Raw genomic sequence first — 21,652 nt, 5'->3', positions numbered from 1 at the left:
CGACCAGTGTGAATCCAACAGCCTTCTTCACCTGACCGATGTTCCTTCCCGTCGCGTGTGTGCGCACAGTAAAGTACACACGTACATGGTATGTAAGAACAAAACACCCCGATACAAGTGACGGATACGTAGAGGATATCGACGGGACGAGAGACTTTGAGAGTCAGTCCTGAACGCGGGAGAGCGGAGCTTGTCCTACGCCGTGCGAGTGACGAGTGTCGACTGGCCTAAGGTAAACAAAACCTCTCTGTCTCTTTCTCTCTCTCACTCTCTCTCTCTCTCTTTATCTTTTTCTCTTTCTCTATCTCGGTACAATTTTCACACTAGAACGGCGCGGCGTTCGCGGGTGCTAAACGCGCTGTTTTCACGTCCGACACGTGATCGGGCCAATTATACTTTCATCGTTCTTTCACCGCTCCCTCCCCCCCACCCCCTCGCCGCCCCTCCGCCACCTCCTCCTCATCCTACTCCTACTCCTCCTCCGTAGAACGACGCGGACTCGGGTATTGTCAAGGGACGCAGGGGCCTCCGTTTCTCTGCGTAATGTGTATTTATAATGTTTGTATATATTCGGTTCGCTTGGGTCGCGTCGCGGACTCTCTCTCGACTCGGGGACACGGGAATGCGCGCGCCCGGCTCGAATCGCTCGGTCTTCCTGCGGCGGGAGCCCTTTCTTCCTCCTCTTCCTCCTCTTCCTCCTCCTCCTCCTCCTCCTCCTCCTCCTCTTCGCAGTCCAGGTATCGCTCAGGTCGACCCCTCCCACACCCGAGACACGCCCCTCGCTAATACGATTATACAAAATGGCGACGGAAACGGCTACGCCTATCCCTTACACGAGCTAAAAGAGGGCTAAGGGTACGAGTTGTTTACGCGGTACTGATGAGAGGGTTGCGCCGATCATGCTGGGTAAAGCACAACCCGCGACGAGCCGACGCTGCGAGGGTACGGAAAATAAATCAATTCGACCACTCTTGACGTGACTCGTTTCTTTGATTATCTTTTTTAATCGCCACAATATTCAGTTCTGGAAATGTCAGAGACCGTTGATATAGGGAAAAATTCAATTTAAGCAGTCGAAAGTGCCATGAGCATTTTATTTATTTGTTTATTTTTTTTAGTTTTCCACTTCCGTAAAGTTAGAAGTTCGAATTTTATAATGCTTCGGTTGGATTACCTATCACGTATACCAATTCCGTTGCGAGTCAAACACAAATATAGGAACGTATAAATATCTTTCATCCATCCATCCAATGCGGGATAATTTTTCAGAGATATTTAGATTCGCGAACGACTTATTTTACATTAGCGTATTCGGGCGTATCCCGGAAAATACATGATTTACAGTTTGAAAATTATGACGTAAAATGCTATTTTTGTTTTACCAGAAATATATCAAAGTATAGATTTGCATGTGACTCCAGAAAACAGGATTTGGAAATATGGATTACGGTTATAATCTCGTTCATTAAATTGAAGAGGGGGGGCTCAGTCTCTTCACGGTTTGAACAAATAGATATAATTGAAAATATTAACATCTAACGATGGTCTATTCGCCAGTTTTCTTTTAAAATCACGGCACTCTGAATGAAAAGTTTTCATCCGAATAAAAACATTAAGAATTAAAAATAGTGATTAACGATGATGGGAACCGAAATAATAATCATTCTGACTGTTACGCGAGTTTTAAAAAAATCGTTGATCGTGAGAAGCAAAATCATCGAATCGTGCACCGTATCGCGGTTTTAAGGGTGTTTCATCGTCTTACCCACACAATAACGATTTTAAATGTATATCATTCGAAATTCAAATGAAATTGATTACAATTTTGATAACTTTGAAGAAAAAATAACAATTTCAACCAATAGGAACCTGAATTGACAATTAGTTGTTCATGTTTCTTGTAAAATTAGTTATTTGCAAGCCCTGACCTCGTAATTTCTCAATATATATTATTAGGTTTTACTGAAAATCGTTATAAACCTATTTGCATAAAAAACACTCTGCTAAGAATATACACATAAAACATGTAGTACAGAGATGAAAAAAAAATATCGTCACTACTTTATACCTCTTATCGTCTCTACCCGTTCTACTACACAATTTAGCTGTACTTACCGACAGTCGACATCCGTCACTTTACGTCTACGGGACTACAAACCCGACCTCTATAATTCATAAAACCCTGCGTACGCGTACAAAGAGGATTCGAGAACGTCGATCAATATTTCAACCTGCCAGCGAGCAATCAATTATTGATCCCTACACACGCATGACGCAAGCGAGCAATCATAGGTACAAATCCATTGAACTCTTCGATGAGCTGCTAACCGGCAAGAGAGTGTCGGTTTGAATCATGTTCGGCTTCGACATGAGCGCGCGGTGACATCTGTTGACATCTAAAACAACTACGAACTACCGTTACCGACCGTTGCCACACGCCGTTCTTACCGACGCCAAAAAAGTTGCCCGCGGAGGGTTCAACGACACCTTGAATTTTTCAGCCTGCAGTATCGCTCATTGACATTGAAACTTGCAGCCGATTTTGAACCGCGCGAAGTTGTATAATTCGAACTTTGATTAATATGGAACTGATTTGGATTGAAAATAGGCAATGTCAATTGTGCCGAACGGGAGCGATGCACCGAATAAATTGCCACGCCGACAGGAAGCAAGATTTGGAGTAAAACTCATGTTTATTTATGACTGATTTTGCATCCATGAATATTACGAGCGAATTCCAATTCGCGGTATTACAACGATACGATATCCCGCATCTTCGCGTGTCGTACACACGTCTATCCGTACAAATACCTATACCACGTATGTACATACATGTATAATAAATTGCGTGCAATGAGTAATTATGCGCTGCGCCATACTCGTCGAACAATCGACACCCTCAAGAGCTGTCCTTGCTGAAAGAATTTTTAATGCGTCAACGTGACCGGGAGCCTCGATAAAAGACTGCACGGGGCATTGTGCGACGGAAATCTCGTGTACGTTTTTGCGCGAGATTCTCTTCCGCGCGACCATTATACGTTCCTTACCTTCATTGGAATTCGAATTATAAGCGACAAGTCGCCCGGAGTATCATTTCTACGTCGCGATAAGACGGTGTAGTAGACATGCGCAGCGCTCTTCCGATTGGTAGACTCACCGTAGAAAATAATTCTACGTTATTTCATTGCATGGAATAATCACCCGTCTTCGCATTGTTGCTAATAAGAAAATAAAATCCCGTCTTAAATCTCAATGAGCGTAATTAAGGTTGACATCAAAATCGTCGGGCGAAAGGGTTGAAGTGTGACACGAAAAACTCGTCAGAAGCTTTCGAGAACTATCGAAAACATCTATTCATATTTATTTCCCATTATTCTTACAACCTTTTACCGTTACTATATTACCAATAAAGCTTCTAAGATACGATTCGTCCGGTTTGAAATCGCATTTGTGAAATTTGTAAAGCAAGCGTAATTCCATCCTTGAATTCTATTGCTATTTCGATACTTAAACCAGTTTTATAAATGCGCTTGAAAAGCCGATTACGTAAATGTCACCTTTGCAGCATTTCAACGGCGTAACAATTCCTCGATTAAAGTTGATCGTTAATTAGTTAAAAATTTCTCTATCCGATCGTTACTTTCGACTCGAGAAGGACTAATTCACATCGGAGTATCAGCTCGCCGCGAAAAAGTTATACCTGGTTTACGAATTCCATGCTCACTGCGGCAAGTGGGTCATCGCTGATCGAACCCAGCTGGACAAAGGTTTTCACAATATCCGTATATATTCTCTTGTATACATCCGTGTTGGAAAGGCTACCTGGAACATGTTGGTGGTCGCTGGTCCTGCGGTTTTCTACCGGGTAGTCGATGTGGAGGGGCATGGTTCTCGGAGGCAGCACGTTCCTTGTCAATTGTCGGCAGCGAGTCAGTCAGTCAGTTAGTCAGTCAGTCACGCAGTCAGTGAGATACCTGGTCGCCAGTTGGTTGCAAGTCGTCGAAGCGCGTACCTCGATTCTTATCGATAAGAATAAAAAAAAACCGTCCTTATCTATCAGTGCCGTAACAATTTCGCGAGGAAGAATTGGACCGCAGCCCAGTAGTTGTGCTTGTCACTTGAATGCAAGGGGAAATACGTGTCACCAATGCGTGGAGGATTATTGATGGTGAGTCGATGCAGGGTCCTTCACCGTGTCCTAGTCCTTGGCTTGCCGATCCTGCGGTCAGCATCCGTACTTCGATTGAATGTTTCATTAATGGTCCTGCCTTACAATCAATTACACGTGCGAAGTGCGCCTTAAAGAGTGCATTGTAGAGTGGGGTAGCATCTGGAGGCCGAGGTGTCGTTTCAGATCGAGTGAAATCCAGTGAAATCTAATTGCAGAAAATTTTTTACCACCTGCATTTATCACCGCAAGTAAAAATGCAGGCAACAAAAGTACCGTAAGCGAATTCTAAGGCGAAGCGTGATTTTTGCTCATTAGTCGATACTCGGCGATGACATTAAAAAAATTGGGACTCGGTACCCTGGGATCTAGATTAGAATTCGCTCCGCGATATCAACTCGGGCTAATCTTATCTCACCGCGAGTTCCATACCACAAACTGAATCTCTGTGTGTCATCGGCGACAATCGTGATACACGCGAACTTAGTTATAGTTTGTTATTTTCTTCAGCGATACATTTATGATATTAATTTCGATAGAATAAAACTGCTGTACCGTTTGGAATGTAAACGAGGAACGTAATATATTTCTTTTTTTCTTTTCTTTTTTGGTGAATCGAGAGAAAAGAATCAGGCCTTGGTTCCTGCGCCTTTTAACAATTCCTCGTTCGCAAGTACGGCTTCGCAGTTTTGTAAATGGTTTTTTTTATAGCTGAGCTTAACGATTGTGAAAACAAGGAAATACCAACTGTTTCGCAATTCTCCGTCTACCGCGGAATGTGCAAGCTGTGCATTGAGTTTGCTTCGTGAACAAATAAAATAGGAGTCCCGTAAACGGCCAGCATCTCAAGTACATAAATTTCAAATGACACTATAATCTCTAAACGTAATCTATCGCGAAAGATCAACATGAAAATCTATTTGGTACAATCACGAAATTTCGAGTTATTCAAAGAAATGTATTCCCAGAATTCCTCGATAAATATAATTTGTTATAAGCTATTCCATCGCCTCAAGCTGCAAGTCATTGTAGATCCGCAACCACATTGTCATATCTTCAAACCATAGCCATAGTTGGCCATAAGAACTTACGTATACATAGAATATTCATCAAAACTCATAATTGACAACAAGGTTCAGTAAACAAAAACAGACATCGCGTAACAGCTGTTCTATTTTTAAACGTTACGGGATCGCCGGAGCCTCACGATCATCACTCTCACTCTTATTCACGGTGGCTGCAGGTCGTATGTTACCAAAGGGGGAGATGATATAAGGTGTGAATACCGAAGTACACATCATTCCGGCATAAAAAACTCACCGATTATGTAACACAGTGGTGTTGCTAGCGGGATGGCAGCGACTAATTGGAAATATATGATAATTATACGTGATAATCCCATCGCTTTTCCAAACAATTTATATGTATCAGCGACTTTTCAGGTTAATTTTGAATTAGATAGGGCAAAGCAGCCGGCAAACGTATATCAGCTAGCTAGGTGTTTGTTTAGTGGTGCGTTTTACACCCCATATCAAACTGAAATGATAATTTACCACTGGATCGTACTTCAACTTAGTATTGCTGTTTACAATACTAGCATGTCCCAGAATCTGTTCCACAAAACTTGAGTCCTGTCACGAGATTGAATTTCAAAGACCTTTTTATGGAAGGATCTGCTACTAGCCAAGTTTGTAATAGTTTTTCAAAACTGAACTAAAGTTCGCTGAACTCTTGCTGCAAATTACCGAACAAATTCCAGACTTGATATAAACTCTAATTTTTCGTTATCTGATTTTTCTTCTAGAGAATTTACTTTAATTACTATTTTCTTGCTTTGCTGCACGGAGAGAACGAAAAGAGTAGACTTTAATCAACACTGCGGGCAAAGGAGGGCCACACCACGGTTTTCGGTAAATAACACCCATGACAAATGTAACTTTTACTATAAATGTAGATTCAGTTCAGTTTCAGATTTTAGTCCGCGCACAGAATCGTTCACTGTTTTTGAAGTAAAGTTTGCATTTTGCCAAGCATATTTTACTAAAAAAACCTGATGTGTCCCTCCTTTCCTTTAGTTTCAAGTAAATTCTGCCCTTTTATTCTCTCCGTGTGTAAGTCAGTTTGCGTACCTGTTTATGCGTATGCAAAGAGAATGATCGTCTATCACGATGAATGGCAACATTTTTTATACACGTATAGTACCTACAGAGACGAAAAATGATCGCTACACGTGGTAAAGTCCCGGCGTAAATATAGTACACGATGTCTGTGCGACGCATATGCCAGTGCGTATGTTCCTAACTCGATCGACGTCGATGGAACGGAATTAACGATCGGCTGTTGGCAACGAAATGGGATTCCTAATCGTCGATAACGAGTCGAGTATACACGTACATGCATATGCCAGGAATGCGCACGTGCACCTACGGCATATAACGACAAGAACACGTTTTCGTTACCCACCTACCGCATATCCTCCGATTGCTTGGATTTCCGAGGGAACCAGTCTGCCGCGACTTTGGCGAACGGTGAAAATGCAGATCGAAACGCAAGTTGAAAGAGTTTCCATACCGATATACCGAAACAATTTCGCGATTCGTTCGACTCGCGAGAAGAATCGAGGGTCAGACTCTCCGAAATTATTCATTTTCAACCGCAATGCAGTTGGTTATTTCTGGCGTAAATATTTTATCCAGCATATATGAGCCAAGGCCGGGGTAAAGCCGTGTAAACAGAGTTCGACATTCATGCTTCGTGCGTACCTGTACATAGAACGAAAAAATGAGGACAGTTACAATTTTCGCGTGACATGTAGGTAATACCGAAAAAGCACAACGTGGTTTGTCAAAGCGACACGCGACAGAGCAATTAGCGCATATTAAACCCGGCGTAACAGCATTGCCGAAAGATTGCAGCATTGTGAAGCTCGATGATGGAAAGCATTTCTGCCACGTCTTCGTTCGTCGATACCAGAGTTGCAAATAATGCATTGCTTTTTTAATTGCATTAGTGTTTCCATTAAAACATTAAATTTAATGTTTCAATGGAAATTATTTCCATTATGAATTGAAAAAGTAATGGTTAATGCATTACTTTTTCATCAAAAAATTTGCAACCCTGGTCGATACTTTACAGCGATATTCCTCGCGACAAGAATTCTAACGTATCAGTGCAATAATTCAGAAATATTTCCATCGTTTTCCACTTGTAATAACGTAATGGCCACATGCGTACAGGACACACAACGATGTCTGTAATGAATTCGTGCAGTGGTTTATGTATCTAATCTGACCAGATATGTTTAAACATTCCTCCGGCGTATACATGAATCATGTACCGGCTACTATTATCGTCGGGGTGAAAAACCTGCAAGTCTTTACTGACTTCTGCGGCATTTTACATGTAGTCATTCAGATAATACGCAGAGCGCTCGCATTTACACGATTCACGGTTAGCCAACAAAGTGCTAAAAACTAGCCTGATCTACCTAAAGGTACGAAAAACTACGTCCGTAAAAATTTCAATAAACTTGCTCGTCAAATGTGATTGTCAAATTTCCCTGATTCAGTTTGTTAAAAACCGCAATAACTCTGATCGGGGAAATATAGTCTACGCGTTATTACGACGCAATTTAATCGCAGAAAACTCCAGCGTTTAACGTGTTGTCGGGAATCCCGGTTGTGTTATATTTTCGTACGTGGATATGGCGAAGTCTTCGGGGAACGCAATTTCGGTTTGACAGGAAAAGGAGGTTTATAGGCTCCAAGAATATCGTTTAACCCGGCAAAATTATGCTCAAGTTAGTTTTGGCTTCTAATTTTGAATCTTATACCCATTGAAAGTCAGCTGCCAAATTCAGCCAATACATTTCGGTAACAAACGACCGAACAATACGAACAAACATTACCCTGCTGTAGAAGAGCCAAATCGACGTGATAAAAAGCCTGAAAGTAACGAAGCTTGTCCTGTTTCGATTACACGACGTGTAAAATACAAATGAAAAAAATTAAAATTAACTTCCATTCTATCGGCAGCAGTTCAAAGCGTACTGACGCTGCGCAGCGAGCTACGGAAGGGCGGCGACGATCGGTCAAAGGAAGTGGTTTTCCCCGTCACGTCACGGAAAACAGTGACTGCACGCATACATGAGTAAAGTTCACCAGCAGAGAGACGTACGAGAGATCGCGACATGTTTCGTGATACGGTTCTTCGCTTAGGGATACACGTATAAATCGTAGGGAAGAAAAGTGGAGCAAGTTTGTTGAAAATACTCGTAAGTCGTATGGTAGACCGGGGTGTTTATACGCGTATATTTGTAGGTGAGATTCTTGGGAAGGCGGAAGGTACTCGGTCTCGCCTTTCGACATCCCGCGGCAATATCGCGCAGCTGCGTTCCGCAATGATCGCGGATCCGGAATGAGCTGGGGCGTCACCGAATGCGTGATTAAATGAGGAAAATGAGGATGAGGAGGAGGAGGAGGTGGAGGGATGATCGCGGTTATGAACGCCGACATTAAGACAATACGATGTGCGTAACGTCGTTCGCCTCGAATTGCACCACAAAATACTGGGAACATTAATTCTCACTCCCTCTCGCCTCGTCATCAGAGCTCGGATAATTACGCGCGTCCTTTGCTCTATGAACCGTAGTCATCCTCTGCAGAGACCCTCGCCCTCCGCCCTGATGAAAACGTTAGTCATGCGTCAGAGGCCGTGAATTTCACACCGCGAGAAATTTCTCTAGTATAAGTGGTTACCGTATGGTTTTTGATTCTCCTCATTTTTCACCATGACCAACAATTAACGTAGCTGTAGGTAAGTAGTTCTCGGTACGAAATGAACGCGAGTTTGTACATGTAAGCTACCATGTTACCAGAGAATCTAGCATCTTTTAGTATTCACCTTGATTATACGTACAAGTTGCGAGTATTATAATTCGATGTTGGAGCAAGAATAAATATTCATTTTAACGCCTTATTCAACATTATGCATTATAATTTTATATGATATGAGACAAAAAGGGTGCATACCATGTTCAATGATGATATCATGGTGGAGAAATGTGTGAGAATAAAAAAAAATAAAGAAATTAAAAGAATTAAAAAACAGGTCAATTCCCGATATTCTTTAATCATCATCTGATTAGTTGCTGCTTGAAATTGGTACGAATCGATGCCGGCTTACAGCGCTAGAAACGCGATAAGGCCTCCCCCGATCATATAACCAATTACTGCTGGAGCAATTAGTATAACAGTTCGCGTTTCGAGCTCTGCGCACCGAAGCGGCTAGGCCGATCCCTTTGACGGTTAATTGAGCATAATGGTATCCAGTGTGTATTCCACAAGCGTCTCGGTTGTCGGTCGATTTAAAATACGAGAACGCTGAATCTGTGCTGTGTTTTAGGTGGTGAACGATAATGTAGCCGTTGGTCCAAAGCCGAGGAAGCGATAAAGATAGAGAGGAAAAAGCTCGCGTGGAAGGGACTGTTAAACAAAACGTTGGGAGTAAAAAAACAACAGATTGAAAAACCTACGGCGCGATAAGGAACGCCGGACGCGAGACGAGGCGAAAGAAGAAGCTGCTCAACGTGTAATATACATACGTGAAGCTTCTTTCGAACAAGGGATAGAGAGCTGCGACGGCTGTCCGATGTGCGTTGGAAAAGCGTCGGAAGGTACGTATGATAATTTCTGTGAAAGAAGGAACGCTGCGCCTCTTTATCGGACCGCCATGGCCGCGCCGTGTTTATTATCATGCATGTAACCAAGTGACGACTACCTGCATCGCACCAAAGTCACCGACCTGACCTATCCTAGAGCAGCGTCTACGTACCCGCAACGTCAAAGAGTCTTGGCACCATTCATGTACGCATACATTTTTTTAAGAACGCTTTTATAATGCAGACGGGATGTCTATGGACAGAAATACTCGGTTAAAATAAACTCCTGTTACGGATGTATCGGGCGTACAGTCTGGCTGGAAGATTAGTATCTATGGTAAAAAAAAAAACGTTATGCAGGAAGGATCGAGATGGTTAAATTTGACTGGCACAGTACTTAAATTATTTCCAATTTTTTTCCCTGCTTATGCCAAAATCAACCGTTATTTGAACAATCTTTATAAATATCAATGTTCAAGCATTTGTTCTATGACTGTTTAGTTTCTATACTTTCTGAACCAGACTGTATGCCTGGTACATTCTCAAGTTATACAGCATTGTATAAATTGAGAATTAAAAACGCGTGTGTAATACGTTCGTAAAACGAATTAGGCGTGTACAAATAGAGGTACAGTATGGATAAGGCAGATTTAAAACACATTGAAATTCTTCTCGTGAATGAATATTGATATATGAACGATCCATCGCGCGTTAGTCTCTACTTCCCGTCTAACAATGAGCATATGACTTGCACGAAAACTTCAAAGGACTATAACTATTGTAAATCTACGCGTTTTAAATTTTCTATGTTCCGATACGACGGAAGCAACAATTTTTCGAACACACGTTTACGAAATATAAATACAAATATTTTTATCACACATTTGACTAAAACCTGTACCGTATATAATAATACGCGAAGATAGAAAGTTTTATTTTTCTCAGCTGAATATTCTACGTTAGAAAGTATAAAAATATCAACGCCTTATAGGCACACCGAAAATGTCTCCGACCTCAATTTCTGTACTTTAAACACGAATCTTCGAAGTAGAAAAAGAAGCGTAATTTTCAAAATTCGTGTCAAGGCCTGCATAAGAATGAATTATCATGGCACCGATTAATTAGCACAAGTTTTAGGTATCAAGAAAATAACGATTCACGAACAGACACGTCCTCCAACGAGTGATTCGTATTACAGGCAGTGCAGAATCATACGGCATGTAAGATAATAAGAAATTTCTCTCGGCCCGAGAGAAGGAATCGTAGGACGTTGAAAAAGAAAAAGGAAAAGGTCGAGAGTTGATTGTCATGCGGCGCGAGGCGCCGCACAGGCCCATTGATACTGCATATAAGTATATGAGCCTTGCCCGCCGGATGTAGGACGAGCACGGTTTTATACACACAGTCGTCCTACTCACATGTGCGTGTTCATTATCATATTATATCTATCAACCCACAGCTGTTTGTTGGTAGCTGAAAAGATGCCTTTGGGAGGCTCAGGACGTCCCTGCAGTTTTAGAACAAACGTGCATGAAGTAAGCGTCGTAATTAAATCGTCCCGAGTTAATGCGGGCTCTGTTAGAATTCACGTTATTAACATTATACACAATTTCAAGCATTAAGAAGAGAGAGGGACCCTGGTGAAAAATTCTACTACTGAGAATATTTACAGAAATTGGGCCATTTCGTATTACATATTTCTTTCAAAATTGTAAATACGCATAATTTTTCGTAATGATTTGTCAATGTTATTTAAAAATTGTAGTGCCTTGTAGATTTATAATTGAAAAAATACAAATTTTCATGAAAATCTACAATCTTTCACGGAAAACAATTGTTTGTACAAAATTTTACGAAATGTCCCAATTTTCCTAAAAATTCGTAGAAAATCGTATAAATAATTTGCACCGTGGTAGAGAGGAGGACACAAACTGCATCGCACGGGGAGAAACGCGGCGGTATCGTGCGATAACTTCTTTCTCGTCTGAAAAACAAATACCTACTCAAAGTGGTCACCATCGCGTTTTTCCGCTTATCACGATTGTCCGTCTGCCAATATGCATCGTATGCATCGTATGCACTGCAGGAGATACTTGAACGCACCGACTCCGTAGGTGTAATATTTGCGATTCCACACAGGCGAGCACAAGTGCTTTGCTCCGAGGGCCGCGCGTTCCGAGGGATGGTAATACGTAGGAATTAAGTACAATAAACGAGCCGGAGATAAGAGAGACTATGAGACTATGGCGACTACCGGAGCGCGTGCGAGGACAGGATGCGTAGATTGACAATGAGTGACACGAGCGAGTCTAATGAATTGGTTTTGCGAAGGCGCGCCGAGCGTGAATTCCGAGCTGGAGGAACAAGGAGCTACAACTGTTCCAACTTGCAGGTCGTAAGGCATAGGTTTTTCTTTTTTAACCCTTTGACTGCCGTTGCAGCATATTTGCGACAATGACGAAACAGCTATTTTTTTTAATATTATCTTCAACTTGAATTTAGAAGCCGTAAAATGATTTGAAAAATTGTAACGCACGGTAAAGAAAATTTTCACTGAATAATTTCATTTGAAAAACTTTTTGGTTAAGGATGAAAACAGAAAAATCGTATTTTTAAAAGGTGTAATTTTTCAAATATTTTGATTGAGAAAAATTTCAAGCGGTTGGAAGATATGTTTTTTTTTTAAAGGGGAAAAAGGCTTGGCCGTTAAAGGGTTAAATTGTCAACCGGCCCAAAAAACTGTCGATAAAATGAACGTGCGACGCAGTTGTAGTCAGGATGAATTTAACTCGGTAATCGATTTCCGACCGTTCTTTAAAGAGTTCGTCAAGTGCGAGAATAAAGTTTTACGATCAGAGTGTCAAGTCTTCACTCCGTATCAGCGAATGAACGATAATTAACGAGTTTACGGGTGCACGCGCGTAAATTTTAACACCGGAAATTCTCTTCTTTGTTCCAGAGGACGCGAGTATGGTGTCTCGGATACGACCGATAAAGGTCACCGCGGTTGGTGACGGCATGGTCGGTAAGACGTGCATGCTTATCACATACACGTCCAAGAAATTCCCCACCGAATACGTTCCCACAGTGTAAGCATCAAGAAACATCAAATAAATCGGCCATACTAATTCCCTAATTTCAAATCAAATCGAATCTGTTCTATTACCAAACTTTATACAATTTTTCATAGACTAAAAGACACTCTCTGGTGAATTTCAACCCTTAATTTAAAATTAAAAGTTTTCTATTTCTTTCTGATTCGAATTCATTGCAATGAAAGTTTTAAAAAATAAATAATTTGATATGTAATTCATGTTCATGTCAAGATTTGCGAAAGAAAGGGCTTCAATTCTAGGAACATCTGCAATTCCTTACCGCAATGCTGTGATCACATATTTTTAGTGTAAACAGAAAAGAGATCAGCTATACTTTCAGTTACTTTCAACATTTCTTTCGTCCAGGTTCGACAACTATGCAGACAACATATGCGTAGATGGACAGGAGTTCAATATGGTGCTTTGGGACACAGCCGGTCAAGAGGATTACGAAAGGCTTAGGCCTTTGTCGTACCCGAACGTAGGTTTACAATTTCAATTACGTCTGTAGTTGAAAATTCTATCAAATTTTTAACACTACAAAAATCCCGTATTATATTTTTTGCGAACCAAACTACGATATTCATTTTAGACGGATTGTTTTCTCCTGTGCTTTTCGATAAGTGCGCGCAGTTCGTACGAAAACGTAGCCAGCAAATGGTATCCGGAAATCAAGCACCACTGTCCCAACGTGCCAATTGTCCTTGTCGGTAAGTGTGTAATAAATATTTCAAGTATTCAATATTCCACATTATGCTGCTACGAGTGATGTGTGTTTGCCAACAACTGATCAGACTTTAGATTCCACTTAAAACTATTTATCATATATCTTGGATAGGCACTAAGGGTGACCTGAGGAACAGGGAGGACACGGATGTAATAACACCGGCAGAATGTAAGAAGATGAAGAAGAGAATCAAGGCCTACAAATACGTCGAATGTTCGGCAATAAAGTCAGAGGGACTGGAAGAGGTATTTGTAGAGGGGATTAGATCCGTGCTGAAAAAACCGGCACCGCGGAGACTGTGCGGTATTCTTTGAAACGGAATACAAGCACAATCGTATACATCACATATATTCACGCGGTACTTTGAAAATTGTTGATGTTACGGGGCTACCCGTCAATAAGAAACGATAAGATTATTGTTATTAATTTTAGCATTACTATTATTATTATTATTTTAACCGGTGCCTACCATTAATAACATTAATATTATGATTGGACAAGTTATATCGCCGAAGCTTCATTTCTGATACTAAAAGACGCGAAAAGAACGAATTATAACCAAAGAATCCCTCTCGAGTCCTGCCGTGTACATACATATATATATATACAGTATTGTTCAGAGTATAAGCGGTCCCCGAATTCTGCGACAGTATTTCAGGATGTTTTTCTTGATTACACGCACAGAAGACTGGTCCGCGTATTAGACGACGACGATTTTGGCGGCTGCTGTCAACGACAAAAAAACCTCGGCTTATATCCAGAACAATACGATATGCATATATAATTGTAATGTATAATGTGCGAATATACGTGTGTCTTTTCTGTACAAAATATAATAATTAATAAAAAAAAAAATCTTCAACTGTCAACCAAAGTTGTATCGCGCGTGTACGTTATACATATTAAATATAATATCCGTAGGAATAAAGTTTTTTTACGTGCATATTGTGGGTGTGAAAACCTTTCTTCCATTTGTCACGAAACATGAATCATTTAATGACTTACACAAATATAAATAAATGAAATAAGGAGAACCAGATAGAATAACTCTTTCGCACACGAAAGTTCTTTGTCACCCCAAATCTTTGTATATTCATCACAATATGCCTGTAGTTGTCAATGAATAGAATTAAACAATACGCACATCACCGATCATGATCAAATGTGATTGTCATCCATAAGTGTGTACTTCATCGACCAAATGCCCCATCCACAACGGGTGTTACTTTTTGTTGGATTATTTTTCCATAGCCACCTCTGCCACCGTCAAAGTCGGATCTGTACTCGTCTCTGACCTGGTAATTAGATGAAAATTATCAATCATTATAGTAACTCACGCAACATGTTAAAGTATCAACTTGAATCTTAAAATCAATTCAAACTATTAGATAAGTTTCCTGACTGGCAGAATTAGTCGGTGCCCCGTATTCAAGTTCCCCGATATTCAGGTATAGAATAAAGTATCTTACCTGACCACCTGTCTTTCCTCGACCATACTGTCTGCCTTCGATGAACCCAGCGTCCCAATCCGTACGTATAATTCTATCGTCTAAACGGGTCCCATTAACATATCGCATACAGTTTTCCGCATCGGGTCTCAAATAGTACTCGACGAAGCAAAATCCACATGGAGTTTTTTTGTACTTATCCAGTCCCATAATAATTCGTCTAATGTCTCCGCACTTTGAAAATAGTTCATATATCTGCTCCTCTGTAGTGTAAAACGAGAGATTACCAATGTACAGAGTCGTCGAGTTCCTTAATAATCGGTCCTGTTCAACTCGAGATCCCTAAAGGAGGAGTAATAATGTTTTTTAACACGTCGAATGTTATTGAACAGGTTATGTTAGCGTAGAGTGATCGAAGTACGAACCTTAAAGTGCTGGTCACGATAAGAGCTGAGGTCAACCGACGGTGAAATTGGACTGGTCGATAGTGCCATCGCTTTATCCTCGTACCGTGAATTTGGTAATCAACTTTTGTAGTATCCCAATGTGTTTATTCGACCAGAAAAGTCAAATGCGCCGTCAAACTCCGACATACGTGCGTTTATGGCGTTTACGCTGCGTTCCGACGTTTTGCTCGATAGGAACGCGGACGGTGGACCGCGAGCCGAGCGGAAAGCTGGAAACGGACTGCGACGAACCCGCCATATTTGAACGACCCAACCCGAAATTCAACCTGAAAACGCAACAAATCCAAATGGTAAATTATTAGTTTGATATGTAAGACGTGAGCGAAAGATTAAGAACCAATATAACGGAGGATGAAGGACATTGTGCACAGTATTTTGGAAAAAACGGTTGGCAATATTTTTGGTAAAGACATAACTTGTCGAGAGCCGGTCGATCGTTGCGACGACTACCAACCAGGAACTTTGGTCGAATTTGGCCGAACCGGCGTTAAAGTACGTATCTTTATCACGTCATTTTTAAGACCCATTTCAGCGATGCTGTGCGCATGGATCGTCCATGAGTTCAATGTCGGTATTGAGGAAAAGATAAGATAATTCTTCAAGATGCAGGACGATGTATAACGGGTATGCAATAGTTGTACAAGCGCACAACATGTGGCTAATAATTGACGGAAAGAGACGACGTAAAAGAAAAGGAATAACGAACAAGTCGAGAGTTGTAAAAACAAGGTCAATTGTTTTTTCCATCTTCACTTGCATGCGTGATTGACACTGCGAAGAGGGAAAATGTTTTTACCGTTAATTATACACACATAGCGTTAATAGCATCGAAAAACATCCGTTTCAAATTCTCGTTACCTCGCATATTCGCATTTCACAACCGTTGGTATCGTGCATATCCGAATCGCAGCTTGTTGTGAAATTTTTTCCCAACATCACGCGGACATTAAATTTAAACAATCGGGTCCGCGTTCCGCCCGTTCCGCTCGTTCCGGTCAAGAATATTCTTCGTCGATTACGTCACGTGAATGTCTGCTGGTACAGCTGACTGACCAGTGACACTCTTGATAGGTTATCCGACCTTTCGGTATAAGTAGAAGAGAAATAATCCGTCGACCAACATGCACGGAATCAAGGTAAATATTGCGTGACGGAGTAGAAAGACATTTAATTTCAAATTTTGATATCAATTTTATCAGTACTCCGATTTCCAATTCTATTTTAAATTCATATTTTTAACAATTGTTGTTACTTAAGTTTTTCAAGAAATTCCTGATGCCTTGTGGGCTGTGCGCAGCGACACCGATCGTCAAGCCGGCCCCTCCTCCGTCAAATTGTCCAACGCCTTGCGAACTAGACGAAAAGAAGTTGATTCGCCCCTCCGAGTTGCCGATATATACGCTTGGCTCACCGTCAAAAGTGGACCAATGGTAAAGCAAGTAATTGATCAACGCTCAGAATTGTTTTCAGTCAAGCCTGCAATTGATGCTTGGATATCTGACTCGACGTCCCTCAGAGCAAACGAACCCAGTAAGGCATCCTTTCGATCGCGTCCCCCTTTATCCCGCACTTCATAACATTGGTTCAGCCATAAAATGTGTGAATTATTTCAGCACAAGTATCAGCAGTATTAGACATAATTTTTCTTAGGTTGCTTACATTATCGAGAGTCATGATGTTCTAAACTAGACATGCATTGTTTCAGCCCCACACCTGTCAATTGTGAGCCGTCGTACTTGGAACAGGGTTTTGGCACGATCAGGAAGTCCTTGTCTGGTGTTTTCACGCAGTATCAACATATTACCGAATCTATTACAGACAAAATAGATACAGGAGTTGCACACAGTGAATGTAAGTCGATGTACTTATTCGTATCACTGTAAACAACGGAAATTCAAATTTGAAGCAGAACATCACTGCCGTAGGTCCTTAGCATCTGCTAGACTCGCAATCAAACGTTATTTGTTCATATTCCAGCTACTCCAATTTGTAAGAAAATAAATGACGAAGAAAAAATTTTCCATATGATACCCGTCGTGTCTGGTTAATAAGGACTTTTATAATGGATCCAGACAAAGTTCGACATGTACAGTATAAAAAAATGTTGCTCAAAGATGCAAGGAGCATACCAGGTTCGACCCATGATGAATTGCACGAAACAATTTTTCCTTCGATCCGATTCTTATGACAATTTTTCCCCCATCTTCTCAAATATTTCTAAATATACATTCAGTAAACAAATTTATGTAGCTATAAGATGTTTGCTGAAAATTAAGGTAATTCTAGTTGAGAATTCCACTTTGCAACAGAGGATCATGGAAAAATCTTGAAATAAGATTTAGTTGGGAATATCTATTTTAAAATGATTTACATCAAATATGTCTGCTATGATTATTATCTGGATTTGGTAACTGACTTCGCTGTAAAGAATAACGAGAAATTGCTTTTGAAATCCTGTCGTATGGAGAACTCAGCCATCCTGTAGAGAGAGTTCAAAACACCCATTTCAAAGGATAGATTTCTCACTTACGCAATGTTTTCCACAATCAAGTCACAATTACCTTTCAAGAATTTGTAAAACAGTTAGACGCGAATATAAATTTGGTTTCAAAAATAAATACATGGATAGCGGAGGTGTCTAGTTATAAAATATTGCAAAATGCTGTGCAAAATCAAAATTTAATTTTTCAGCAAACTATTGTATTCTCCGTTGACTTTTACTGCAAGGTTTAAAAAATTATTACACATGAACAGAAACGGTCGTGTAACAAAACTCTCATCTTCATAACAATTCGTCTTTTCTACAGCCCTCTACGAGTACCTGAAGGAGGAGAGCAATGTTTTGCCACGAATGGGAGCGATCGGGATCGGAGCTCTTTCTGGTCTAATACTGAGCCTCCGAGGCGGTGCGTTCAAGAAAACGTTGTACACAACCACGGGTGGTCTGCTCGTGGCCTCGCTCTGTTACCCAAAACAAGCCGCAGAAGGGGTTGATCTTGCCAAACATTACGCAAACATAGGTTACAACTTTGCTTACGGAAGTGAGTATATACCGGCATACAGTTTAAAAGTTTTCCGAATATCTTTGACAATTCCTATCCTCTTGACTTCCTCGATAAACTAGATACGGAAGATCCCCTGGATAAGGAGCCAGAAAGTTGCAACGTTACTAGCACACAAAGAAACATGCAAAAGTAAAAAGCAACATTAGCGACACAATGAAACCACCAGGTCCCTATCCTACCCCAAAATTCCAAATCCCAGGAGTCATAAGCTATATCGGAAATGTTCAAAATACAGAAAGAAAAGGAAGAAATTTTCAGTTAAACCGGGAGATGAGCAGTTGGAGATCCAATTTCCAGAACTTCCTAAGCTGAAGATACCGACGTCGCTTAACGGGCTCTTTGATCAGGTAGTAGAGACGGGAGCAGTGGCAGGAGAGACCATCGGCAACCTAGCCAGCAAAGCGTCGGAATACTTGTCGGAATCTAAAGAGGTAAATCGAAGCACCGACATTCCTATAAATCTACCAATAATGAAGGTATAAATGCATCGTTGTATCGTTTTTCGCAGGCAAAATCGTCCGAGGATAAGCCAAAGCAGAGTTAGTGCGAGAAACACGCTTACTGGATGTAATTCAAACGTGTGTCCGTGAGAGAGAGACACACATTACGCGGACCCTGACCACGGATCGCCGATAACAAATGTACATTTGAACTCTAGTGAAGATATAAAGAAATGATAAGCATACGTATATATAAATGTGAGTTCTCGCATTTGTTCTTCCCGCTGCCGTCTACTGTTATTCTTATTGTTCTTCTTCTCGTACTTTGGTTTTCATTCCACGGTGTGATGGTTATCAGATTTCTGCTATCTGCTCGCTCGTGCTAATGAATAAACTCCCCCACGTACCAAAAACAAACAAACAATTGACGGCGGGCAGATTTCATTCCGTGTTCCAAAGCCCCCCGTGAGATGGCGCCAGTTGTTTGTGTTTTTTAGAGACGCCGGGCAAGGTGGCATGTAGGCATACAATTATACATACATGTGTACGTATACAAGGTGCGGGAACGATCGATGATGAGAGAATCGCGGGTACGTATTATTGTTCGCCGATTCTTATTTTTCCAAAGATAAAGGACCGATTTTAATGCCAAAAGTAAAAGAGCCGAGTTGTGAAAAGGTGCGCGTCATGTTGTTCGTCGTTACGTTACACGGAGACAGATCGTAGAGGTGTACGCGGCGCAAAAGTGCAGGTTACCCTGTATGACGTTGTCATATATATCCTCCTCGGTCTTTTTTCTTCCTCTTTTAACTCTCGACAACGGACCGTCACCGCCGTCGAGACGAACGTGCCGAGAGTGACTGCGAGAGGGCGATTCCACGGCGAGAAAACAGAGCCGTAGAAAAAGACGGATGCAACGTGTGTGTCGTTCGTCTCGAGAATGTGCTCGTCGTTCTATGGTCTTTGCCTTTCGCGATACATATATGCAGGGCCAACCGAATGCCGCCGAGTAAATGCGTTGAATATTAGAATTTAAACCGGACTTCATTCGGGTCCCTGCGTGATTGCGTATCGTTGCAACGCGGGCTGTTGGTGTCTCTCGCGTGTTTTTGTTTTTTCTTTTTTTCTATTTTTATTCTCTTCTCTCGTCGAGTTTCGTAAATATCTGTGTGCATGATCGTCGGAGAAAAAGAAAAGACGCCAGGCAAAGTGTGACGACAAGTTCGACACGCGTCAGTTTTCGCGTATTTAAACTGAAAACTGACTCGTCCCGAGGTTCGAGACTCGTAACGGGGCTGCGGATCCAGGATTTCGTCAACGGGAGACAAACGAAAGCTGGAAGATTGAGTAAAGAAATGTAAGTAAAAGCCACGAATCTGTTCTAGACGAAGGTGGTTCACGTGTGATCCGATCTTCTTTTCCCGACGTTGATATATTTTGAAAGGGTGAGCGGGATTCGCAAAAACTAGACAGCAACAGTGAGAGCAAGGCTGACGGCCCAATCACAGTTTAATTTAACTTTAATATCGTTTCGTGAAAATGGATTCTCGAATAATCTCCTGTACTTATGTGTGTATGTACAGTTTACTTTCGATAACCGAAGAACTATCAATCAATCTGCTCGTTCGTTATCGCGCTGCCCAAGTGTATATATTATATATACGTTTGCAAGTGAGCTTACGCTTGGAACAAAAAACTCGCGAAATTGTAAAGACTGTTCGCAGTAAAGACGAGACGGTTGTAAGTCCACGTTATACATTATATATAAATTCGAAAATAATGAAAGACTCCGATCGTCTGACTCACGTATCGACGACGTGTACATTTATTATTACTTGTACGCTTTGCATACGTAATCACACTAAAATACTTGGTCGATTATCGGAAGGAGGAATTATTTGCGAGACGAATGAGCCGTGGATACCGATTCGACGCTCAATGATGAATCGCTGTAAGAAAGTATAATTTATTCATATTTACGTTAAAAAAATTGACTTCCCGAAACGTGAGGAAACTGAAAAAACTAGCAGCAAAACGTTCCAATGTGCATTCGAATAAGGTATAGCTAAAGTCGGAAAATCAAAATTTTGTGAAACAGCTTGAACTCCCGATACATTTACAGAATTATTATAATAAAACTGATCTGCATTTTCGGATTCCAAAAAGGTGTCACACGTTTGTCCGCTAGCTCAAGCTTCATGAATTAACAATATCTGGAGGCACGTCGTACAACGGACATCATCGGGATAGCATCGATCGTCCCGTTGACTCGGTCACGGAATAGCTGGTTGAGATTGGGCCCGTGGCGTAGAATGATTTTTTCGTCTAGTGGAGGCGACGCGTCTATCTACATATGTCCGCAGACCGAAAACGGCCGCATCGATGTGAAAATATAAAGATAACAGATAAGGCGGCTGCCTTAATCCCGCGATTTGTCGTCACGGCTTAATGGCGCGTTAATTTAAGGGAGGCGCGTGCCTCGATCCTTGGACGATGGAGGCTCATACGCCTGTAATCGGGGGTTCGAACTTTGCGCCGCCTAGTCGAATATATACCTATTTATCTATATACCTACACACCTAT

The 21,652-nt window shown here is 41.3% G+C and overlaps 4 protein-coding genes across 11 annotated transcripts in view; 3 read left to right on the top strand and 1 right to left on the bottom strand.

The window, feature by feature from the left end:
- Nucleotides 1-98: 98 nt before the first annotated feature.
- Nucleotides 99-14,518, top strand: LOC107220753 (ras-like GTP-binding protein RhoL). 5 transcript variants are annotated; one of them, XM_015659473.2, is made up of 6 exons: nucleotides 99-232; nucleotides 9,572-9,842; nucleotides 12,787-12,916; nucleotides 13,289-13,403; nucleotides 13,515-13,632; nucleotides 13,761-14,518. In XM_015659473.2, exons 2-6 carry the CDS (start codon nucleotides 9,818-9,820, stop codon nucleotides 13,961-13,963), a joined length of 591 nt encoding a protein of 196 aa, XP_015514959.1. In that variant the 5' UTR covers nucleotides 99-232; nucleotides 9,572-9,817; the 3' UTR covers nucleotides 13,964-14,518. The 5 variants fall into 5 exon arrangements, with proteins under 5 accessions (XP_015514959.1, XP_015514957.2, XP_015514958.1 ...); XM_015659472.2 differs by lacking the exon at nucleotides 99-232 and adding an exon at nucleotides 3,876-4,168; XM_015659471.2 differs by lacking the exons at nucleotides 99-232; nucleotides 9,572-9,842 and adding an exon at nucleotides 3,873-4,168.
- On the bottom strand, nucleotides 14,072-15,745 carry LOC107220746 (nuclear cap-binding protein subunit 2). Of its 2 annotated transcripts, XM_015659461.2 has the most exons (4): nucleotides 15,523-15,745; nucleotides 15,119-15,439; nucleotides 14,794-14,944; nucleotides 14,072-14,375 (listed from the first exon to the last, which is right to left on the bottom strand). In XM_015659461.2, the coding sequence occupies exons 1-3, from the start codon at nucleotides 15,589-15,591 to the stop codon at nucleotides 14,840-14,842; spliced, it is 495 nt and encodes a 164-aa protein (XP_015514947.1). In that variant the 5' UTR covers nucleotides 15,592-15,745; the 3' UTR covers nucleotides 14,072-14,375; nucleotides 14,794-14,839. The 2 variants fall into 2 exon arrangements, with proteins under 2 accessions (XP_015514947.1, XP_015514946.1); XM_015659460.2 differs by lacking the exon at nucleotides 14,072-14,375 and having other exon boundaries at nucleotides 14,715-14,944.
- Nucleotides 15,746-16,544: 799 nt separating this feature from the next.
- Nucleotides 16,545-19,318, top strand: LOC107220747 (MICOS complex subunit MIC27). 2 transcript variants are annotated; one of them, XM_046730551.1, is made up of 7 exons: nucleotides 16,545-16,700; nucleotides 16,822-16,994; nucleotides 17,270-17,415; nucleotides 18,372-18,605; nucleotides 18,689-18,758; nucleotides 18,865-19,060; nucleotides 19,138-19,318. In XM_046730551.1, the coding sequence occupies exons 1-7, from the start codon at nucleotides 16,686-16,688 to the stop codon at nucleotides 19,171-19,173; spliced, it is 870 nt and encodes a 289-aa protein (XP_046586507.1). In that variant the 5' UTR covers nucleotides 16,545-16,685; the 3' UTR covers nucleotides 19,174-19,318. The 2 variants fall into 2 exon arrangements, with proteins under 2 accessions (XP_046586507.1, XP_015514948.1); XM_015659462.2 differs by lacking the exon at nucleotides 18,689-18,758 and having other exon boundaries at nucleotides 16,546-16,700; nucleotides 18,888-19,060.
- Nucleotides 19,319-19,706: 388 nt separating this feature from the next.
- LOC107220748 (TLD domain-containing protein 2) overlaps nucleotides 19,707-21,652 on the top strand; it is a 78,163-nt gene continuing 76,217 nt past the window's right edge. For both annotated transcript variants that reach the window (XM_046730541.1, XM_046730539.1), the window contains exon 1: nucleotides 19,707-20,426. The gene's annotated coding sequence lies outside the window, so the exon portion shown is untranslated. The remainder of the gene's footprint in view (nucleotides 20,427-21,652) is intronic.

Source organism: Neodiprion lecontei, chromosome 2, assembly GCF_021901455.1.
Source record: "Neodiprion lecontei isolate iyNeoLeco1 chromosome 2, iyNeoLeco1.1, whole genome shotgun sequence".
NCBI classification, from domain to species: domain Eukaryota; kingdom Metazoa; phylum Arthropoda; class Insecta; order Hymenoptera; family Diprionidae; genus Neodiprion; species Neodiprion lecontei.
The sequence above is the reverse complement of the archived record's forward strand: the minus strand, read 5'-3'. Positions and strand labels throughout refer to the sequence as shown.

Coding starts and splice junctions, on each gene's coding strand:
- LOC107220753 (XM_015659471.2), top strand. CDS start 4,123: ATGCAAGGGGAAATACGTGTCACCAATGCGTGGAGGATTATTGATG. Junction 12,917..13,288: donor ACCGAATACGTTCCCACAGT/GTAAGCATCAAG, acceptor TCTTTCGTCCAG/GTTCGACAACTATGCAGACA. Junction 13,404..13,514: donor GGCCTTTGTCGTACCCGAAC/GTAGGTTTACAA, acceptor TATTCATTTTAG/ACGGATTGTTTTCTCCTGTG.
- LOC107220747 (XM_046730551.1), top strand. Junction 18,606..18,688: donor TTACAACTTTGCTTACGGAA/GTGAGTATATAC, acceptor TCGATAAACTAG/ATACGGAAGATCCCCTGGAT. Junction 19,061..19,137: donor ACTTGTCGGAATCTAAAGAG/GTAAATCGAAGC, acceptor CGTTTTTCGCAG/GCAAAATCGTCCGAGGATAA.
- LOC107220746 (XM_015659461.2), bottom strand. CDS start 15,591: ATGGCACTATCGACCAGTCCAATTTCACCGTCGGTTGACCTCAGCTCT. Junction 15,440..15,522: donor ATCGTGACCAGCACTTTAAG/GTTCGTACTTCG, acceptor CTCCTCCTTTAG/GGATCTCGAGTTGAACAGGA. Junction 14,945..15,118: donor GAGGAAAGACAGGTGGTCAG/GTAAGATACTTT, acceptor TCTAATTACCAG/GTCAGAGACGAGTACAGATC.